Source organism: Marmota monax, unplaced genomic scaffold (genome assembly GCF_021218885.2).
Source record: "Marmota monax isolate L192 unplaced genomic scaffold, Marmota_monax_Labrador192_F-V1.1 WCK01_AAM20220418_F8-fsc00001, whole genome shotgun sequence".
Taxonomy (NCBI): Eukaryota; Metazoa; Chordata; class Mammalia; order Rodentia; family Sciuridae; genus Marmota; species Marmota monax.
In genome coordinates this window covers 36,217,157-36,238,438 of record NW_026693777.1, presented here as the reverse complement: position 1 = coordinate 36,238,438, position 21,282 = coordinate 36,217,157, and the positions used below count along the sequence as shown (strand labels likewise).

General features: G+C 41.7%; 1 protein-coding gene across 1 annotated transcript in view; it reads left to right on the top strand.

Moving 5' to 3' along the window:
* Nucleotides 1-21,282, top strand: part of Ryr3 (ryanodine receptor 3) — a 517,407-nt gene that overhangs the window by 443,438 nt on the left and 52,687 nt on the right. Inside the window, exons 65-69 of the mRNA XM_058584663.1 lie at nt 2,628-2,758; nt 7,955-8,275; nt 10,855-11,095; nt 20,677-20,764; nt 20,867-20,959. Of these exons, the coding sequence (XP_058440646.1) occupies nt 2,628-2,758; nt 7,955-8,275; nt 10,855-11,095; nt 20,677-20,764; nt 20,867-20,959 (874 nt within the window). The remainder of the gene's footprint in view (nt 1-2,627; nt 2,759-7,954; nt 8,276-10,854; nt 11,096-20,676; nt 20,765-20,866; nt 20,960-21,282) is intronic.

Below are 21,282 nucleotides of genomic sequence, written 5' to 3'. Positions count from 1 at the left end.
TTGCCTCGCTATGACTGGAAGACCCAACAACTTAGAAAAGGAAACGTTTATTTTGGCTCACAGTTTCAAAAATTCAGTCTATGGTCAGCTGAAGCCATAGCTCTGGGGTCCAGGGGAGGCAGAACATCATAGTAAAAGGACGTGGTGGAGGAAATCAGCTCAAGACATGACAACCCAGAGCAGAGCATGAGCTCCACTCTCAGGGACAAAACATAAACCCCAAAGGCATGCCCCAATGATCTGTTTCCTCCAATCACACCTCCCTGCCTATAGTTACCACCCAGTTAATCCATTGAAGTGGATTAACCCACTGAATAAATCACAACTCTCATTAACTGATCATTTCATCTCTGAATGCTTTTTTGCATTTGGCTCACACATGAGCTTTTCGGGGACACCACCTATCCTATCTCTGACATGCCTCTAGGAAAAACCAGGGCAGCAGTGATACACAGGGCACAGTAGGATCTGCATGGTACAAGGGTGTTGTTCTGCTCCTGGAGCAGACACGGGTAGGATTTCAACAGTGCAATATTTACCAAAAGGTCAAGGCTGTGCCATTACCTAGGAAGTGACAGCCTGACTGAAGACCAGTCAATCCACTGTTGCTCCTTAGGGACTGATTTGAAACTTATCAGTACTCAAATGCTTCAAGGCCAAAGAAGTTGTCAGCTAGTTCCCTAAAAGCCAAATCTAAGAATATAAACAATAAAATCCTGTATGTTCATTTTTATTTTCTAATTAAAAAGATCACTTTTAAAACATAAATTTGGAAACTTGAAAACTGGGTGGAATAAAATAAAAATTTTAAAAAATTAAAAAGAAAAAAAAACCCTGGATTTTCCAGAGAATACACAGCTTTCTGCAGTCAGCTACTCTCTCCCTCCTTCAGTTTGCTAGTCCATCAGATTAGTCTTGGATCTCAAGCAGAGATGTATGTCCCCAGGCTTACAGATTCCAATTCTATCCCAGATGGTCTTGTCCGGTCATTTTGTTCAATACCAGTTAAGATCACTTTTTAATTCAACTCCAATACATCTATTTCTCTGTTGTAATGAAATTTCAGGTTGCCTCTAATGCTTATGATTAGTCCATAAACCTGTTTTATTATCACATTTCGTCAGCGTTCTATACAAAACACAGATTCTATCTTTAGAGTGAAAAAGAACTTCCACCACCTCGAGAACAAAGGTTAAGGTTAAGACTTATTCTTCAGTGAAAAAAAATGTCTCTTTGTACCCCCATAGGAAATGCTTATTATCTGCTCTCAGCAGATCTATGCTTTTGACGTTCTGGCCTCTTGGTGCTGCTGAAGTAGTTGTCTCTTGTCACAGTGAGGAGTAATTAACATAAAGTGTTGGGTACAGGTCCCACTGGGGATCTGAAGGGAGCCCTGAGGGTTGAAAGCATTTCTATTTCCACAGAATTGCAGTATTGGGGTAAGCACTGGCCCTTGGCTCCAAGTACACCCCTCCAGCTGGCAGATGTCTCCATGGTGGTCCTATGACATCCTCTAAGGAGCAGGGGACTGGACTGGTAGATGTCCATCTAGTTGGCATCAGTGCTCAAAGTGTGACGATCAGTCACAGAGAAAAACAAAATGAGGTGGGAGATGGGCTTCGATGCCGAATCTTCATTTTAGACCTACTGTCTACATTTCCAGTCATTATTGTGGTCTAACAGAGGTTCCACATTAATGATTTACTTAAAAATAAATGTCCTCTTTATTAGAAATTGACATCACATGTAACTTATAAGGTAGTCATAGATGCTCTGGATGCCAGTCACCGTCTGAGAGGTAATGTTGATGGGTGGGAAACGGGTGACTCTGGTCTCTCATTCAACAAAAAGCAATAGATGTCAGCCCCCATACAGGAGCCTTTGACCTGGTACTGACACAGTATTATCTCACAAGCAGTTAGGCCCAGATGTGGGAAATAGAAGCGCCCTTTCAGCCGTAGCTCTGCTTTAACCAGCAGAGGCTGATTCCCTGCATTTATACTTGCAGACTCAGTCACTCTCACTTGAAGAACTTGGAATCTGAACTTGGAATCCCAACCATTTTGCTTTTGTTTGCTTTCTTGTTAAAGACCTAAAGCCAGAGCTTATACATAGTTTGCACTGTAAAATTTGTGGAAGAGAAGAAGAGGAGTAATAGCTATTAGATGTCTCTCCTCTAAATCTAGCAATATACCTCAGGGCCTGTTGTTTCTATTGCAAGGCAGGTCTTTTATTTTGTGTCTTATTGTTTCTACTAGTGGTCATGGTCTCCATCTGTAGCAGAGAACAGATAAATTATACTGAAAATTTCAAAGCGTTTTGAAAACAGGAGGGATAAATCTCAATTTGGACGCCAGCAGAACTTACTTTGAGGCGTTCTGGGATAGAGTAGCAAAGCTACACAACGTATCACATCATCTTAGCCAGTTAAGAACTAGATTCCAAGCAGAGTGACCATTGCAAACTGTTAGTGTCTGGAGAAAGATGGGGGCTGGGGAAGGGAAGAGTGCATGCAACCTGGACAACCCCCAGATGTCCAGTGAATTCATCTGTAGGGAAGGGGTCCACCAGTGCCTGGGGCCAGCTTGTGGGTGGCACCATTTCTAAATGGACTTCTGTGTTTACAGGCAACGTCCTGCCCTTGGAGAATGTCTGGCTTCACTGGCAGCTGCCATTCCAGTGGCATTCCTGGAGCCCACCCTCAACCGTTATAATCCTCTCTCAGTCTTCAACACCAAAACCCCCAGGGAGAGATCTAGTAAGTATCTTTTCACAGAGATCTCAATGAACTCCATGTTCTGAGAGGAGAGTAACCAGGAAGGTGGCATAGTCAGGAGGCAGCATCCCTGCAGCACTATTTTATATGGTCTGAGAAGGGCCAAGAGGTTAGAGTAAGGGACTAACTTAGGGAACAAGTGAGCATGTGCAGGATTTTGTCATCACGAGGCTTTGGTTTCTTCTATAAAATGAGGAAACTGTGTGGTTGATGTCCAAATCCCTCCATATTAAGACTTTGAGGTCTCTTGTCTGCCTTAGGATTCATTTCTTCTCTGCTCCTGGTGGTCTGATTACTTTTCTGCAGTCCTTCTTCCAGATGAACACCAGAGGGGCATATTCACACTAATAACCTGGTTAATTCTCTTCTTCAAGGAGAGCCTGTGTTTTTAAGCATACTGACCACATATTCTCCATCTTCATGGAGGACAAGACATAAGAAAGCATCAGAAGGAATTAACATTATGCAAGAGAGAGAATTTAACTGCATCTTTGATGCAGCAAGTTCTATAACAGGGATTGGCAAACTATGGCCACAGGGCAAATCTGGTCCCCAGCTATATTTGCAAATAAAGTTTTATTGGAACACAACCAGTAAATACTAGAACAAAAATCCTGGGCAGGTTCTAAGTCCTGTTTTGGAGGGTGAATGGAAGGGTCCTTCATACCTGGATTAATTGTGATTCTGCTTAAGGAAAATGGAATAGAAAAGAAAATCTTCAGTAGGAGTCTTTAACCTTGACTTAGAAGGAACTGCAATGTTGAAACCTGAAGCAAAAATTACCAGTCCGTAGACTTAATCAATTTTAAGAAAAAGGGGGGGGGGGGGGAAATCCATAGTGAACCATTTTAAGTCAGAATCCATCCTAATCAGAACCAGAATTTTGTTAAAACATTGATGTATAGTACTAGTCAATGGCTGAACTTCACAGTGATTCCGTTTATTTCGAGTCCCTTTTCTTACACTTCCATGATGAGATCCTAAGGGAGAAGAGTTCTAGGAGAGCAGGGACATGCCACTCTTTGTTCTTTTCTTTAAGTATGCAGAGTGCTGAGCTACAGCAGCTTCATCCCCACTTGCTTCTTGTTACCTCACGTAAGAGAAGCACACTGCCCCCAAAAGTGATCACAGGACAAAATAAGGCTGCTAATAAAATTCTTTACTGAACTAGAATACAGTGGAGACTAGTGTTCTCAGAACAGGTGAAGAAACTGCCAAGATGCCTCAGCGTTCCACAGTCCTATATGAAATTTGTTAGCTAGCCTTTCCCCATCCCCTTTACCTCATCTCACCCTCTCTCCCCTTTGACACTAGCAGAAAATTATTTCCAACCTTGTTTTTCCTCTGCCCACTCATGATTCCAAATGAGTCACAGCTTGTTACTAAAGCAGGACCTGAGCAACAGAGCAGGCTTTGGAAAAGTTTAAAAAACGGCCAAAATATCTACAGGCAAATGCTAGCCCAAGTGTTGCTTCTCAACTCCAAAGGATGCCAGGCCCAATTGTGACAGTTCTGAATATTTATACATCTATTCTACTCCAACCATAACTTGAGAAATAGTGGATCTCTGTCTCTCTCACCACTGTATAGAGCTGTATCTTGGGAAAAGGAGACATCTGCTCTGCTCTTCATTTCAAGGAGCATAGCAGTAGGGAAAAATGAGGAAACCTAGAATTGCTTTGGGAGGGAGGGGAATGCCTCTCTATCATTGCTTTCTTTCCCAAGGGCTATTCAGGGGGGAAAAATTATTTCTACTCATTTCATATGTCTTTGCACCAAGTTAATAAGACATATTCATAAATAAAAAATAAGCATCAATCATTGCATACTCTAAAGGAAGAAAGGAAGCAAGATTTTGATTAGAGATGACAGTCCTTGATTCATCAGTGACACACTGTGGGACTCAATGCCTAAGTCCCCTGAGCCCATGTTTTTTATCATTGGTTTAATTAGCAGAGTGAATGCTGACCATGTTCAGAGCTCTTGAAAAGTAACATTTGCATGAATATGTATTGTGGGATAACCAGGCTCACCTGAAGGATGACAGTTTGATAGGCAATAAGATAGATGTCATTCCTAACAAAGTGGGTGGCCTGAGGGATAAAGGAGGAAGAGGGATGTCTAGGGTGACAGATGATGTGGTGTTTTAGAAATATAGTATGAAATGACTGATCAGGCCTTCGGTCATTTGGACATCTCTATTAATTGACACTTCGTGCTTTCCCAACAGAGCTAATCATATTAGTACCTCTGACACCCTGTAAAATCTTGGATCATTTTCTTATTCATCCCAAAATTAAAATATACCAAGAAAAGGTTTTAATAATATTATATGTCAGTTATTCAGCACTGAATAGATTCTTTGTTATGTGTGGTAGTGGTCTATTAACCAGAGACTAGATTGAGAAATACATCCTGTCACTAGTCAGCTTACTTTTCTTCTGTACCCTGTTGGGTATAATCAACTACAGAAAAAAGAGGTACAATTCCAATGAACTCCATCTGCTTGTAATGTGAAGAAATGGTATCCTGATGCTGTCTTCCTGAGGGAAGAGCTGCTGGGTGAAGAAAATGGACTTTAGAATCTAACCCAGGAGTTCTTAAACTCTAACATGCATCAGAATCACTTGGAAGGCTTGTTAAAGACTACTAAACCCTACTGCTTGTGTTTCTAATTCAGTAGACCTGGAGAGGGACCTGATCATCTGCATTTCTAATAAGTTTCCAGGTGATGCTGCTGCTGCAGGAGGAGGGCCCCCACTTTGAGAACCATTGATCTAGATGAAAGGACATTGTGTTCTAATGATCCCCCCAATAGTCTTGTGGCTGATTCTAGTAGGACTCCACCAAGGCTGTTCTTCAGATGGTTACTCAGCAAGCAGAGTTCATTCAGTGGGCTTATTATGTGGCATTTGATGTATAAACATCTTCTGAATCACAAATGTTTATTCCACTCAAGGACCAATTACTGTAGGTATAAATAACTTGTAAAGGTCATTATGATGACTCCAGTTCACCAACCCCAAGCAACTCTGTGTTGTTCTTAGGCAGGAAAAGAAGTGTCTATGATGATGTGTTGTCTGTGTGACATTTAAACATACACACTAAGCCTTCTCATTTATAATCTTACAGCATATAATTGTAAGCTTCAGTTGCATCTGTGGCCATTGGCATTGTCTTGTGTGCAGAGCTTCAAGGCAGAAAGCTTGACTTCCATTTACCTATTTATTCTGAAAAGATGTATAAAATTACTTTGTGAGGGTCTCCCCAGATTCCCATGCTGTTGTCAATCAACACTGTTTTTATTGCTACAAGATGTAGGATAGACTTGTCCTCTGCAAATCACCCAATAATTCCCTTTTGGATATTACAGGAGTTCAGGGTCTTTGACTCTCCTGCTTTAAGTCCTTTTGAAGTGTCTGGATCCTAAAACACATCGGTCGACTCCTACATTCCAGGGCAAAGAGATCTTTAGCCTCACATGCACTGAAGGGCTATAGTGATAGCAACAAAGTCATCCCCAGGGAAAAGGTGATAGGACTTCAGTGGCCTGCTCAGCACAGAGGCTGCTGCTGGTCCATTGCTTTGCAACTGAACATCCTATCCCAACAGGATGGCTTGTCTCAGCTGTGGAGTCTTTCTCTCCAACCTAGCCAACGTAACTCTGTGTTTCTGATCAATGAGAAATCAAGATAGTCCTTTTTAATTGGTCAGTGTTCCTAAAGACCACAGGATATGGTGTGGCCTCTTCTACATGTTAACCCTTTAATTCCCATCGGCCTAAAAACTAGAGAAGAGACTTCAGACCAATAGTAACCATAATAGCAAAGGGTCTTCAGACATATCTACTTCACTAGACAAAATTTTATTTGAAGTCTTTTGTTTTTTCTGTAGAAACTCATAATAACTTTGTATTTTGCTTCAAATATCAAAAATAAAAGGTGGGCACCTATGATTTCAACTGCACGGGAGGCTGAGGCAAGAGGCCTCACATATCTGAGGCCAGCCTGGGTAACTTAGTGGCATCCTATCTCAAAATTTAAAAAAAAAAAATTTAAAGGAATGGGGATATATCTTAGAGGTATAGCATTTGCCTAGCATTCACAAGGCCCTGTGCTCTATCCCTAGTATAACACACAAAAAATAAATAAATAAATAAATAGTTTCCTAAAATCTTCCAGTGAAAATGATGTTACCAGAGAATGCCTCATATTTTTCTAGCTTCGTAGTACTTATGGTTCTTACCCAGAGCTTTCTGTATCTCTTCATTCAGAGACTTTGTTATCTTTCCACCTGTCAGGACCCTCAATATACTTCTAATCTTCCTCCTATCTTGCAGGAAGGAAGTTCTTTTACCTTAAGCGGAGCAGGACAGATAACCCCTGGCTTCTGTGTTCACTTTTTGAATCTGACCACCTTCCCTGGTTTGATGATGAACTATGTCTGTTTCTATTTCATTCCATCTGTCCTTGTCCAAAGAAGTGACCTCAATCATTGAGCGTAAAGAAAAGATAAGACCAACTCACTATTCCATGTAAATAAGCCTTCAGAAGCAAAACAGCTTAAGCAATTGACAGGAAAGCAGTGAAGTTACCAGAGGTCACTAATAGATTCTGTTGTAAAGCCAGAAATCAGTGAAAGTGTGATTTTTTTTTTCCCTCCCAAATTTTACTTGGATGACAAATATTGTCTCTGGTCCCGATGAAGGAGTATTTGATTGGGGTGTATCTAGATCATACAAATGCAATCCAGGCTATTGAATGAGGATTTGACAACTGACTGACGATTTGTTGCTGTTCTCATCTGACTCTGCCTTTCCTGCAGTGGATGCACTAGGATATATGAAGTCTGAGGCAGACAGGCCAGGAAGGAGAAGCCAGAAAACTGGCCTTATCACAGAGAGGTCTTCTAAACTGTCTTAGCTGTTTTTCTGTAGCCATCTGTTTAGGTGTTGTCACCTCAACATGGCTTCTAGGAAAGTAGCCTCTGGGAGCTGCAGTCTATACATAGACAGCTGGGAGACTAAAGCTGTTCCACATGCAACCTCACTCCTCGGAGGCTCCCGGGTGGAAATTTATATCTAAAGACCTAAAGACAGGCGGGCAATGGTAGAAAAGGCTGTGCCCATTGTGTTTTTGAATTACTGTGCCTTTCTTCTTCTTGTGCCCTCTCGGTCAGTTCTGGGGATGCCAGACACTGTGGAAGAGATGTGTCCTGACATCCCCCAGCTGGAAGGCCTGATGAAGGAAATCAATGACCTGGCTGAATCAGGGGCCCGGTACACAGAGATGCCCCATGTCATCGAGGTGATCTTGCCCATGCTGTGCAACTACCTGTCCTATTGGTGGGAGCGGGGGCCTGAGAACCTGCCCCCGAGCACAGGGCCTTGCTGCACCAAGGTGACCTCTGAACACCTCAGTCTCATCCTGGGCAACATCCTAAAAATCATCAACAATAACCTGGGGATCGACGAGGCCTCCTGGATGAAGCGCATTGCAGGTAACCATCTCTTTTCTCCCTAGCCCCTGACCCAAGAACCAAGTAGCTAGATGCTCTTTTCATCTTTTTGTTAATACCAAGATGGTTTAGAATAAGCTGTATTCCATCTTTAAACTTCCCACCTCCCAGTTGCTTAACAGTAAACAGAATCAGCATGTGCCCCTGAAGAGCTTCCTGAAACCAATGCTATTGCCCCACTCATCAGCTAATTGAGCCCCCTCAAATCTCCAGGAAGCCCTTCTTGATAAACTCCACTCTGATAATCATAGCTTTATTTGCTTTTGGTACTTAAGAACCCCATTTTCTCTTATAGTCGTAATTGTCCATTGGTTTTTTTGATAAGTGATCTTGTGGCTCTCCACACTCATAAAACTCCTATCTGGACTGCACGGAAGGTCCTTAATGTCACTCTGCATTTCACTTTATGCTTTCTAAGATCTTCTCTAATGTAGGTTGTAGTAGCAGCCCTATTTTATTTTATTGGTTTTTCCTATTTTTATTTGGGTCCCTGTATAATTTCTTACATGCAATAGGCTCTTAGTGCAGGCTTTTAGCCAATTTTCTGTTCTTGAAGCAACCTCCCAAAAGAAAAAGATTAGAAAGGGAATTTACTTTCTACAGTATAGAAACCATGACTATCAATGTCCTGTGTCAAACTAGAGAATGAGGAGGTAGACGCTAAGGCAAAGACATTGTGTTTGATGGACCTACAGTGTGGATACTGCCGCCCACCAGCACCAGCCTCCCTCTATAATATCCCACACCATGAAATAGTATGGCTATGGGGAAGGAAGGGCAGTGCTGGAGAGTGGTATTGGCCAAACTATATTGTTACATTGTGTGCATGTGTGAATATGTAGCAACAAATTCCATTATTATGTACAGCTATACTGCACCAATAAAAAATTGTGGGGGAAAAAACATATAGCATTTAACAAATAGCTAGGTTAAAGGGGACTGCTAGCTCAACATGAGATAAATGACCTATCTGGACAAATGAATAGATAGACTTCTGCAAGACCAAGGAATAAAATTCACTTCCTCCTTCCTGTCCCAGAAACGCACTGAGATTGAAATTATAAACACTTTTCATGTTGATGGCTCCTAGATAATGTAGGCTTCTGTGGACGTGAACAAGTAGAGCAGGTGTTCACTAATGACCCACTAGCTTTAAAGTATTGTTAACCATAAAGTAATTTCTTGATGACCTCTAATCCAAACATCTGAATTAAAGGAAGGGAAGGCAGAACCTGCCCCCTTGCCTCCATAGAGGTGCTAAGGGAAAAGTAGCACTGCGTGAGGGGTACTGATGGGCATTGAACTTTAGCCTGTTATTTATTCCACAGGCAAAACCAGATCTCAGGGCACTGAGTTCTTAGGGATTCAACAAAATACATTTTAATAGTGACCTCAGTCACCTATACTGGTATGGCCATTAGGATTTCAGGTCTAAACCAGAGCTGCAGCTCGGCAAGGGCTAAGCAGTCAAAATTTCTCAGTTAATGCATCTTATGGAAAGTCTCTCAACCTTCCCTTCCTAAAACTGTCTTTCTTATAAAATAAAAATATCAGATTAAAAAGAAAAGTTTTTGAAACATAGATGGCTTCCAATTGAAATGGCCTAAGCTAAATAACCTTTGAAATATACATTTGAATGTACATTGTCAGTGGTTCAGGACTCTTATTCATTTTATTTAACTTTTTTCTCTGATTTTCATCTTCAAAATATTCTATATCCTTGGTCTAATAGTATAATCAATGTCAAATCAATAGAATATGGGAAAAAACTCATTTTTAACTGTAATTAACAGTACTGCCTCCCTCCAGGCCCAGAAAGGCCTTCAGGCAGTAAGTAGAACGGCAGCTCTCAAGTACTAACGGCTAAGAACTGAGGTTGGTTGGTTGTGCTTTTAATGGATTTTTCTATAAAATAACCAGAAAGTGTGTGTGTGTGTGTGTGTGTATACATACACATGCACACTTATATATATGCACATTAATACACATATATTAATGTTGATTTTTAGAATAGTTTAGCTTTTAACTGACACATAATAATTGTCCATATTATAGGGTGCAGTATACCATTTCAGTACATGTATGCAGTGTGTGATGATAACATCAAGGTAATTGACACATCCATCAACTCAACAGAAGACATGTATTTGCTGCCTAGACTTGGCTCAGCATAGTACTGGTTCTTATTAACTAAAGGCTTCCTTCTGGGACTGCAGGTATAGCTAGTGGCCCACCCCAACATGAACCTACTATGAAATGATGCAAGCGAGTCTGTTAGGATGAGCAGGGAGGAGTGGCAGAGACTGTGCACATGTGAGTTGCAGGTGGCAGCATCCCCAAGGCTAGGAGGAACAGAGCAGGGTAGGACCTGCTTCTGCAGCAACTCTGGCCTCTCTACCCTCCCAGTGGATTTATGAGAGGCAAGTCCTGAGATCAAGACTAAGGGAGGGAACGAGAGGCAGGCACCATCCTGTGGCAGTGGTTTCCCTGATTTTCTGATTCTCATCAACTGTCCGTTGTTGTAATACCTGAACTGAGGAGCTGGTTCTTTGTAAATGCAGTGTTCGCCCAGCCGATCATCAGCAAAGCTAGGCCTGACCTGCTGAGAAGCCACTTCATCCCAACTCTGGAGAAGTTAAAGAAGAAGGCGGTCAAGACGGTACAAGAGGAGGAGCAGCTGAAAGCTGATGGCAAAGGGGACACACAGGAGGCAGAGCTGCTCATCCTGGACGAGTTTGCAGTCCTCTGCAGAGATCTCTATGCCTTCTACCCCATGCTCATCCGCTATGTGGACAACAACAGGTATGGGGGAGACCTCTGAAAGCCCTCCTGCCCCTTTCCAAGGTAAATCTGGGCCACAGAATGGGAATAGGATGGACAATGGTGTTGGGTTGTGTTGATGGTGAGATGCAGGGAGGTCACAGCGGCTACCACCCGTCCTCCCACAGTAATCTTTGTTGCAGGACCTCTGGGCAGTGCTTTTCTTGACAGTGATTCTGTATGGATTGAGGCACACATGCTCACAGGCTGCCATGGGTTGGGGGAGCTAGTCAAATAAGTGTCACTGGGACCCACTTTTGCCCCTCTGCTGACACTCACACATTCAGATTCAGATTCAGGTGTTACTTGATTGTGTGTCAAGCACTGTTCTAGGCATTTGGGTTACGAGTGAACAAAACAGACAAGCTCTCTGGACTAAGGAGCTTTCCTTCTGGGAGTAGAGGAGCATAGACAATAAGCAAAATACATAAATAAATTATATAAAGGAGGGTAAGGGGAATTAGGAGTGCCATGGTAGGGTACAGTGTCAGTTTTTTAAAATAGTATATTACTGAGAAAACAACTCATGAGAAAAGACCTGAAGGAAGTGAATGTGGGAGTCATAAAGGTTTGGGGCAAGAGTGTTGCAGGAAGAAGGACCATGGGGTACAAGACCTAAGGAAGGCGCATGCTGGGAGGGTTGGGACATGCCAGGGAGGCTTGGGGCATGCCAGGGAGGCCAGGGCAGCTGGAATGAGGGGTAGGAGAACAGTGGGGGATGTTGGGGAGGCCACAGGTGGTCAATGAGTGCAGGGCCTTGGAGGCCACTGTGAGGACTCTGGCTTTTACTCTAGATAGATAGGCAGTGGAGGTTTCTAGCAAATATGATTTGATCTGACTCTTGGAGCACTATACCAAGGGGAAGGACAAATAGGTAAGTGAAAGATGAGTTGGGGGACTCACAGTGAGCCAGTCAAGAGCTGATGGTGATCAAGAGACAGAAAGCAGATGAGTTGTGTGCCAGGGGCTGAGGCAGAAGGGAGGGATGAGGAGTGACTGGTTCATAGGCTTGGGTTTCCTTTTGAAGTGATGAATATGTTCTCGAACTAGAGAGTGATAGTGTTTGCACAACACTGTAAAGGTACTAAATGTTTCTAATGACAAATTTTATGTTGTATGTAGTTTACCACAGGTTTTTTTGTTTTGTTTTACGTTGATAGTGGCTAAAGCCAGGGTGATAGCAGTAAAGGCTGACAAAAGTTGTCAAGATTCTAGATCTATTTTGCAGGCAGAGCCCTAGGGATATCCAGATTGGGAATAAAGGAAAGTCATACATGTTTCTAGAGAGTGTTAGACTGATCAACGTGGTGGCATTTGCCTGTAATTCCAGCAACTCCAGAGGCTGCAGCAGGAGAACCAGTTTGAGGCCAGTCTCGGCAACTTAGACCCTGTCTCAAGATAAAAAATAAAAAAGGGCTGGGGCTGAAGCTTGGTGGCAAAGTGCTGCTGGGTTCAATCCCCAGTACAAGAAGAAGAAGAAGAAAGCTAGCTTTTTTATTTTTTTTTTTTTTGAGTAGTTAAATATATGAGTCCAGAGTTCAGTAGAGAGATGTGGAGTAGATACAAATTTTGGAAGTCATCAACTTTGATAATGCATAATGCAGTCTTTAAGGACTGTGAGACTGGCAGAGATAAATGTGAAGGATTGAAGGAGAGAGACAAGAGTTCCTAGGACTGAACCCTTGTGTCCCCCAACATTGAATTCAAGCAGAAAAAGAGGAACCAGCGAATAAGACTACAAAAGAGAGCAACCAATAGCACAGCAGGACAAACAATAAAATATAGTATCCCAAGGGCCAGCTACCTAAAGGGGTTCTAGGAATAGAGAATAAACCCATACATCAAATGTTGCTTATAATGAGAACTGAGACTAGGGTACTGGATCACGTAAGAAAAATAATTTATAAAGCAATGCCTTTAAGCAGGCAAGGGGTCAGCCTTCCGTGGTAAATCCACAGCATCAGGCAGGAGAACTGCTGGCAGAGATGTATATACACCCACCTATCCAGATAGATTGGTAGGTACATACATGCACAGCTTGCTTGCTTTAGATGGGGAGCTGTGGGGGTCATTTTCTGACTACTTCCATTTTCTCAGTGAATTAGGAAGCAATATCATCAGCTGGGAGTGAAGGTAGGGAAAAGGCAGTTGCTAGGGAGAGTGGAAGAGGAGATGAACCAGAGAAATGCAATATGATTATCAGGCAGCATTTAGGGCTCTGCTCAGATCTGCATTATGAATTTAAAGTTAGGCCCTTCAGCAGGTGGTCTTCTCCAGTCACGTTCAGCTGCAGCATAAAGGCCCAGAGTAGGAAGAGAGCTGTATTTAACCAGAGTAGGGGTTTTGCAAAGTGAATATGACAAAAATGGGTTAGGGCGTTGAGGGTGTATATAGGAGGGTAATTATAAAGATTGACCACGTTGTTTTTTTTTTATTGACGTGTATGAATTATACATATTAGTGGGGTTCATCATGGTATCTCAACACGTGCATTCAGCATACACTGATCAGATCCAGCCCCTCTTTATCCGTTTTCCCCTCTCTATCCTTCCCAACCTCTGTTATCACTCTTCTCTATTAATGACCATGGAGTTTAAGCTGGATGAGGAGGACATAAGAAGCTAATGTCCTTGAATAGGCAAAGGATCAAAAACTTGTAGGTCTCAGTAGCATCAAAGGATTGTTGGAGTCTAGGCATGGATAGAAGATGGTGATCACAGAGTGCAATGCATGAAAGCATGATTATGGGGTTGGAAGGTTAGTTATTGATAATGACTATGTGGTTGATATGAGGCATGTAGAGAACAGCATCCTAGAGAAGAAAACAATACCCGAACAGCCATGGTGTTGGGAGATCATGAACACACATAATTCTCATATAATGAGAACTGAGACTGGTGACGTGTTGGGGGAAATATCAGTGAGACTGGAGCTAAACGTAGGGATAATAACTGGGATTAGTGAAAAACTTTGTATAGCTCTGATTCAAAACTGAGAGAGACCATAGTGTATGTCTCTGTCCTAATGTGGGTATCATTTAGAAAGGAGGGGGAATATATATTTTTATATATATATATATTTATATATACATACACACACTTATATAATGTATATTAAAATATATAAATATAATTAATGAGCTTACTAGAACCTACTGCTCCCTTTCCTTAAAACCTGTTCCCCACCTTAAGTGTTTCTGGATGATTACCCAAAATCCCCCTCTCTCCCTGAAGCTTCACCCCTTTACACTGGATCCATGCACCCCTCCTTTTCTCTCATCAGTCACTTCCCTGGGGTTGTGGTCAGATGCTCACTCTGGAAAGGGCTGCATGTCCCAACTCATCATCATCTCACATGTTCCACAGACTTCAAAGGTTGAAGGACTCTAGGGTCATAATTAAACAAGTTAATTCATGTAATGCCAGACATTTTCTACGTAATTCACTCCTTCCACAATCTCAATATGTTCATTTGGCATATGAAATTTAATTGAGCCATTATGAACAATTATTATGAACTATTATTTCAGAAATATGAAAGCTTACAAGACTGTAAAATTATAATAAAGAGTATTGACAGCATGAGCACATACATTTTCATCAAATCTTAGGATAAGAAATTAAAAACCCTTATCCTTTGATGTTTGCTTGTTTATCTGTTTTCCTAAAACTGAATGTATATCATTTTTCCATAGTGGTTCTCCATTTCTTCATTACCAGCTGGGTGTCCAACTATCTAAATTAAATCTGACCCAAATACCCAGAATTAGTGCAGACCCTACAGTTCAAAGGCTCAACCCCACAAGACCATACCACTTCAGATACCAGCCACAAATGGGGAACTGAGGCTACCCACACTTCTGGGTTGAGTAAAAATACAGGGCTCCCCTGGCATCCTCCTCACACTGACTTATAACATTCAGGAAAGCACTTTAATATGATTACCAGTTTTATTAGAAAGAATACAACTTGGGAACATCCAAATGGAAGAGACACAAAGGGAAATGTATGGACATGGTTTATATAAACACACACACACACACACACACACACACACACCACCCTCTTGAAGTTTAAAGTCCTAAGATATAAATTTGGGAATGCTTAATTTTAAGATACCCATTTAGGGGGCTGGGGTTGTGGCTCAGTGGTAGAGCGCTTGCCTAGCATGTGTGAGGCACTGGGTTTGATATTCAGCACCACACAAAAAATAAATTAAGATACCCATTATAGACATCGAAGGGATGCAGGAATATTTGAGAGAACATTATTGACTTTTTGAGTTGTATCCCATTCTGCCAGGGGAAGTAGATAGGTCTGGTTATACTTATTTTATAAGGCAGATTGTTACTTAAAATAATTTACCTGAGATTACTTATATTTAGCATATTCGAAGTAAACATCTTACACTCACATACCTTCCCTCCCCCTCTCATTCATACATATACATAAATACATATAAATATATGTGTGTGCGCTTATATATCTTCTCCCCCTTACATATCTATAGAAATTCACACTTTCACAAAAGAAACCCTGCTTTGAGGGTCATGTTTTTGATCATTTCTGGTAACATAATTACGTTAGCAGTTTAAAGAAGAAATCTGATAGGGTTTGAGGTGAAAACAGAAAAGTGGAGTAAGGTTGCTCCTGAAATAGCTCTTTAATTGGATTTGTCACTATTGACAATGAAGACAGAGTATGTTCTACTTACACAGTGTTTGACAGTTGCTAAAAATGGCAATGTCAGAGAGTCTTTGAGATCATCATTAATTCATTCATCCCCACTCTTCAACCTGCTCTTCTCTGAGTATAACAGCCACACGCGTGCTGCTTAGAAATCCCTTTACCTCCTTCAAGTCCTCCTTCCAAAAGAATTAGTTGACTTGGAATGATGCAACTGTGGTGTTGGCAGGTAGATACAGTCACCTTGTGTTACCTCCAGCTGGATGGATAAGCACCCCTTCCTTTTCCTAGCAGAGGATTTCCTGCCTGTTTGTCCACCATGGTTAATGGAGGGAAATAGAGGACAGAAGACATCCTTGTTCTGCATGCAGTCACATTCCAGGCTTAAACAGTCCAAACCATCTTGAGCTCAATCTTTAACTTCTACCCGTTGGCTCTAACTTTGCTCTCTAAAGCCACACAAAATTCATCTTTCTTTTCTTTTCCTCCCTACCCCTGATTTCCCTCTCATATCAAACCTTTGTATTTCCTTAGCCCTATCCGACAATGTTGGAAGTTTCTTTGGTACCTGGAACACTCCTCTTAAGAGAAGCTGCTTTCACTGGTCAGTGGTCAGCCTAAATCTGACTAGAAATGAGTAGGAACTCTAGGCATAGTGGAAGGAGAGCCAGTAAATCAGCTCTCCATCTCATTCTACCAGTAGATGCAAGTCAAGATAGAATACTCAAGTCTCTCTGTAAGAGCAACAGCTTTCTAGCCTCCTTTCCTGGAATCAGAAACATTCAAAACTTAGAGCTAAATGACCTATAGTGTGATTTTCTGAGAAACACCCTCCCACCCCCAAGCTGTCAAAGGGAAACAAAGCAGAAAGAAGTTTTGAAAGTAGGCAGAGAAAAGCTCTGAGCTTCAAGTCAGTCAACATGACCCAAGAATGCAGGAACCTGGCTTTGCTTTCTTTCAAAAGTTGTTGACTTATCTTTTTTGAAAATGCAAGTCTAAGTCACCTTACTCTTGCCATCACCCAAGATTCTACTGTGTTGGGGAGAGGGGTGGAGGAGTTACTGGGGATTGAACCCAGGAGAACTTGACCATTGAGCCACTTCCCTATTCCTATTTTGTATTTGATTTAGAGACTGGGTTGCTTAGCACCTCACCATTGCTGAGGCTGGCTTTGAACTCACGATCCTCCTGTCTCAGCCTCCTGAGCCACTGGAATTACAGGCATGTGCCACCGCTCCTGGCTCAAGATTATATATATATTTTAGTTGTAGGTGGACACAATACCTTTATTTTATTTTTATGTGGTACTGAGGATCAAACCCAGGGCCTCACACTTGCCAGGCAAGCACTCTACCACTGAGCCACAGCCCCAGCCCCAAGATTATATTCTTAATGCTTGTTAAAAAGCTCAGTTATCTCAGCTACTTTGGTTGTTTCTGTCATCACCTATGTTTGGCAGATTCCCAGGCCATTACCTCTAAAGCCAGATTTCTTCTTCACCAACAACCTCGCATTTTCCAACTGCCTTTGGCAGCAAGCAGTGCAGATGATAAAAGCGAATCACAGAGTATCTCCAAAAGGACCATGTGCCTAGATTTGACATAGATGGTGAATCCTCTGGAAGACTGGGAACAGGGAGGAGAGGAGCCTCTCTTGGGGCAGACTGGGTCTAAAGATGAGGTGAGGTGGGGTCAGGATCTTCTGTTCTCCTGTCAACAGCGTCTTGGGCTGGCTTCAGGCCAGGTGCAGAGGCTCTATGTGCCTGGTAGAGAACTTTTAATAAGATGTTCTTTACACTCGACACTCTGGACATGAAAGAACTTCACTAGAAAAAGAAGAATAGAAGAAGGCTGGTGAAAACAAAGTTTTTTTTCATCTGAAACTTCATCCCCACAGGAAGGCAAAGAGGACAATATACTCTTCTTTTTCCCACCAGGAAACATTACCTAAGATTTTATTCTTGGAGCTCTTGCTTCCTGACACTCCTGTAGGCTGTACTTTTCCTTGTCAGGATAGGATATGACCCTCACCTCTTGCACTCAGCCATAATACAGACCTACAAAGCTCATTTAAACCCAAACACCAAAGAATGAACAGCTGGCACTTCTGATAAAACTAGACACTTGACCCAGAAAGAGCACTCCTGAAAAATCAGTGCGGAAGAAATCAAAACGCATTATCAATCTTAAGCCTCAAGTCTGAATTGAATTTGACTGCTAGTAATGGAGACGTGACTCTAGTGGCTTAACTAGATGAGAAGTTTAATCTCATATATAAAAGAAGTCCAAAGATAGCCATTCGAAGGCCAGTGGGGTTATTCCTCATCACAGAGCCTCACTCTGTGGTCTCTATATCCTTAACACTGGCTTCCTTCTCCAAAGTTACCTTATGGTATAATACACCAATTAGAGCTCCAGCCATCATATTTTCATCCCAAAGTATGAAAGCAATAGGGAAGAGGCAAAAAGACACCTTCCACTATGTAATTCCTTTTTAGAAAGATTTCCCAGGAGGCCCACTGGACAGCTTCCACTTTGATCTCATTGATTGGAGCTTAGTTACCTGGGCATCTCTCAAGGGAGGCTAAGTAAACGATCTTTAGAAGTGAGTTTTTTAGGCCGGACACAGTGTCCTACTCCTATAATCCCAGCAGCTCGCAAGGATCGTGAGTTCAAAGCCAGCCTCAGCAATGGTGAGGTACTAAGGAATTCAGTGAGACCCTGTAGGGATGGGGACATGGCTCAGTGGCCAAGTGCCCCTGAGTTTAATTTCTGGTACCCACCCTCTGCCAAAAAAAAAAAAAATGCAAAAATGGGCTGGGGATATGGCTCAGTGGTTGAGCACCCCTGGTTCAATTCCTGGTACCAAAAAAAAAAAAAAAAAGTGTTTTCCCTTTTACCCTAACTTTGTGCTGCCCCTGAATGGGCAGGAAATGTGAACTACCCAGGCAATTCAGTCTGTCCCCAGGGATTAGGGAAGGCAACTGGGTTTTTGTTGTTTTGTTACCCAGGGCCTCATGCATGCTAAGTAAGCTGTCTACCACCAAGCTACAGCTCTATGCCCCTGCCCCCCACACACACACTTTTTAAAAATTTTTGCTTGACCCAGGGTCTCCCTAAGCTACCCAGGCTGGCCTCAAACTTGCAATCCTCCTGTCTCGGCCTCTCAAGGAACTGGGAGGGAATTTGCTGTTTTTAGCTGTTACCCTGAATAGGACAAGAGGCATCAGATTGTTCATGTCCTTTGGGAGAGTCAAATATTTTTTTAACCTAAGAAAGACAATAAACAATTTAACTCCAGTGAGTGACAATGCGATATTGTGATACAATATGTTTGGTCTTCATCCCTAAAACCTAAAACTCTTAGATTTTTCTGAGTGATTAGAGTGGAATGTCTTTCATCACTCATATGCCCCTTTCAACTGAGTTTATGGTAATAGGTGACGCTGGGAAGGAGAGGGCTGGTTACTAGAGAAATTAACCATATGATTAGATGACTGAACTTTCAGCTCCATCTGTCTCCCCTGACCTCCAGAGAGGAGAAAGGGGCTGGAGATGGAATTAACAAAGACAAGTGATATCACCCATCATACCCATGTAACGGAGCCTCCATAAAAACTCCAAACTGTGGGGCTTGGAGACATTCTGTGTGGTGGAATTCATGGAAATGCTTGAGGATGGTGCACTTGGATGGAGGCTTGGAAGCTCCTTACCCCTTCCCTGCATCTTGCTCTATGCATCTCTTCCATTGGGCTATTCCTAGATTGCATATTTTATAATAAACTAATAGTAAAGTGATTTCCTGAGTTCTGTGAGCTGTTCTTGCAAATTATTGAACCTAAGAAGCCATCAGACCCCCTGATTTACAGCCTTGGTCAACCTGAGACTTGGGACTGGTGTTTGAAGTTGAAGCCATTTTGTGGGACTGGGACTTTCGCCTGTGGTGTCTGTGATAACTCCAAGTAGTAAATGTCATTGAATTGTAGGATGCCTAATTGGCATCTGGATCATCGGAGAATTGCATAATGAGGAGGGGGTCACATATTTGGTGTAAGAAATGTTATGGAGAGAAAAATGTTATGTTTTCCCTTTGAGCTACTCTCTGCAGATACTTGGAAATGGCAACTTACCTAACCCTTTAGAAGTATAATTTAATTCAAATATATAAGGTACTTAGGGGTAAGAAAACTTAAAAAAAAATTCTTCTCAATTTAGCCACAATATCACAATCATAATTGTGATATATCTTAATAAGTCTTTTTTTTTAAAAAAAATGGCTATTTGTATGGAATTTCCAAATAATTTTGGATGTCATGGGAGATATTTGGTCTCTGCTCATACACTTCAAATGACCTTGAAAAACATTGTTACGTATTTCTTTTATAAATCTGGTTTGAAAGGAAACCAGATAGGGCATGACTTGTTTACAGTGCTCAGAATTTCGGAGGCTTGACAATGACAATTGTCAAGGGCAAAACTAGACGTCATAGTGACCAAGACTTTCCTGGGCTTTCCACCCTTATGTATTAAAGAGTTCTGTCCCCAAATTTAGAGCTTAAACTTAATCCTCTCGTCCATTTAAAAAAGAAATGAAACCTATATATGACAAATTTGAAATGTTGATTTCTGACATCTGTTTGCTAAAATAATTTTTGAATCCTTTGATTGAAAACAGAAATGGTAATTGTAGGTCCTTCAAAAATGTCTACCCCATTTAATACCTGCATCTAAGTGTTTAAGATCTTAGTCTCCCTGATTATCACCTGCATGTGAGAACGCAGTTTTCACTGGGTAAGTGTCTGCTGGTGCAACTTGGAGGGTGTGACTACTGTAATCCTTACTGAATTTCATAAACCTGTTCATTTACTTTTCAACCCAGATCTAACTGGCTCAAAAGCCCCGATGCTGATTCTGACCAGCTCTTCCGCATGGTGGCAGAGGTCTTCATCCTGTGGTGTAAATCTCACGTAAGGACACCTTTGGGTCCTGGATTTAGGATGGTTGTGAAAGGCTGTGAAAGCTTGAGAGGCTTTCTTATAATGTTTGCTTTTTTATTTCCCACCATTTAGAACTTCAAGAGGGAAGAGCAAAATTTTGTGATTCAGAATGAAATTAATAATTTGGCATTTTTAACTGGAGACAGCAAAAGCAAGATGTCAAAAGTAAGTCCTTAGAAGTCAATTCCAGAGACTCTTCAACCTTGACTTCAGCCATGACTTGGATCTGTTTCATATTTTCTGGGTATTAACCCTGTACTTCATTTAGGCCAAACTACATAACCAACAGTCCCGACTGTTGTTCTCTGAAAATGAGCCACGGAAGAAACTGCTCTTCGATTAGCATGGTCATCACATTCTGTGAATAAATAACTGCTTGTATGTCCGAAAGTTTAAGTTTCAAGACTTGCCTAAGGCATTTGAGAGGTCTCCAAAACAAACCTGCTGTTAGCAGTTTTAAAATAGAACCACTTCCTGTATGGTGAAGC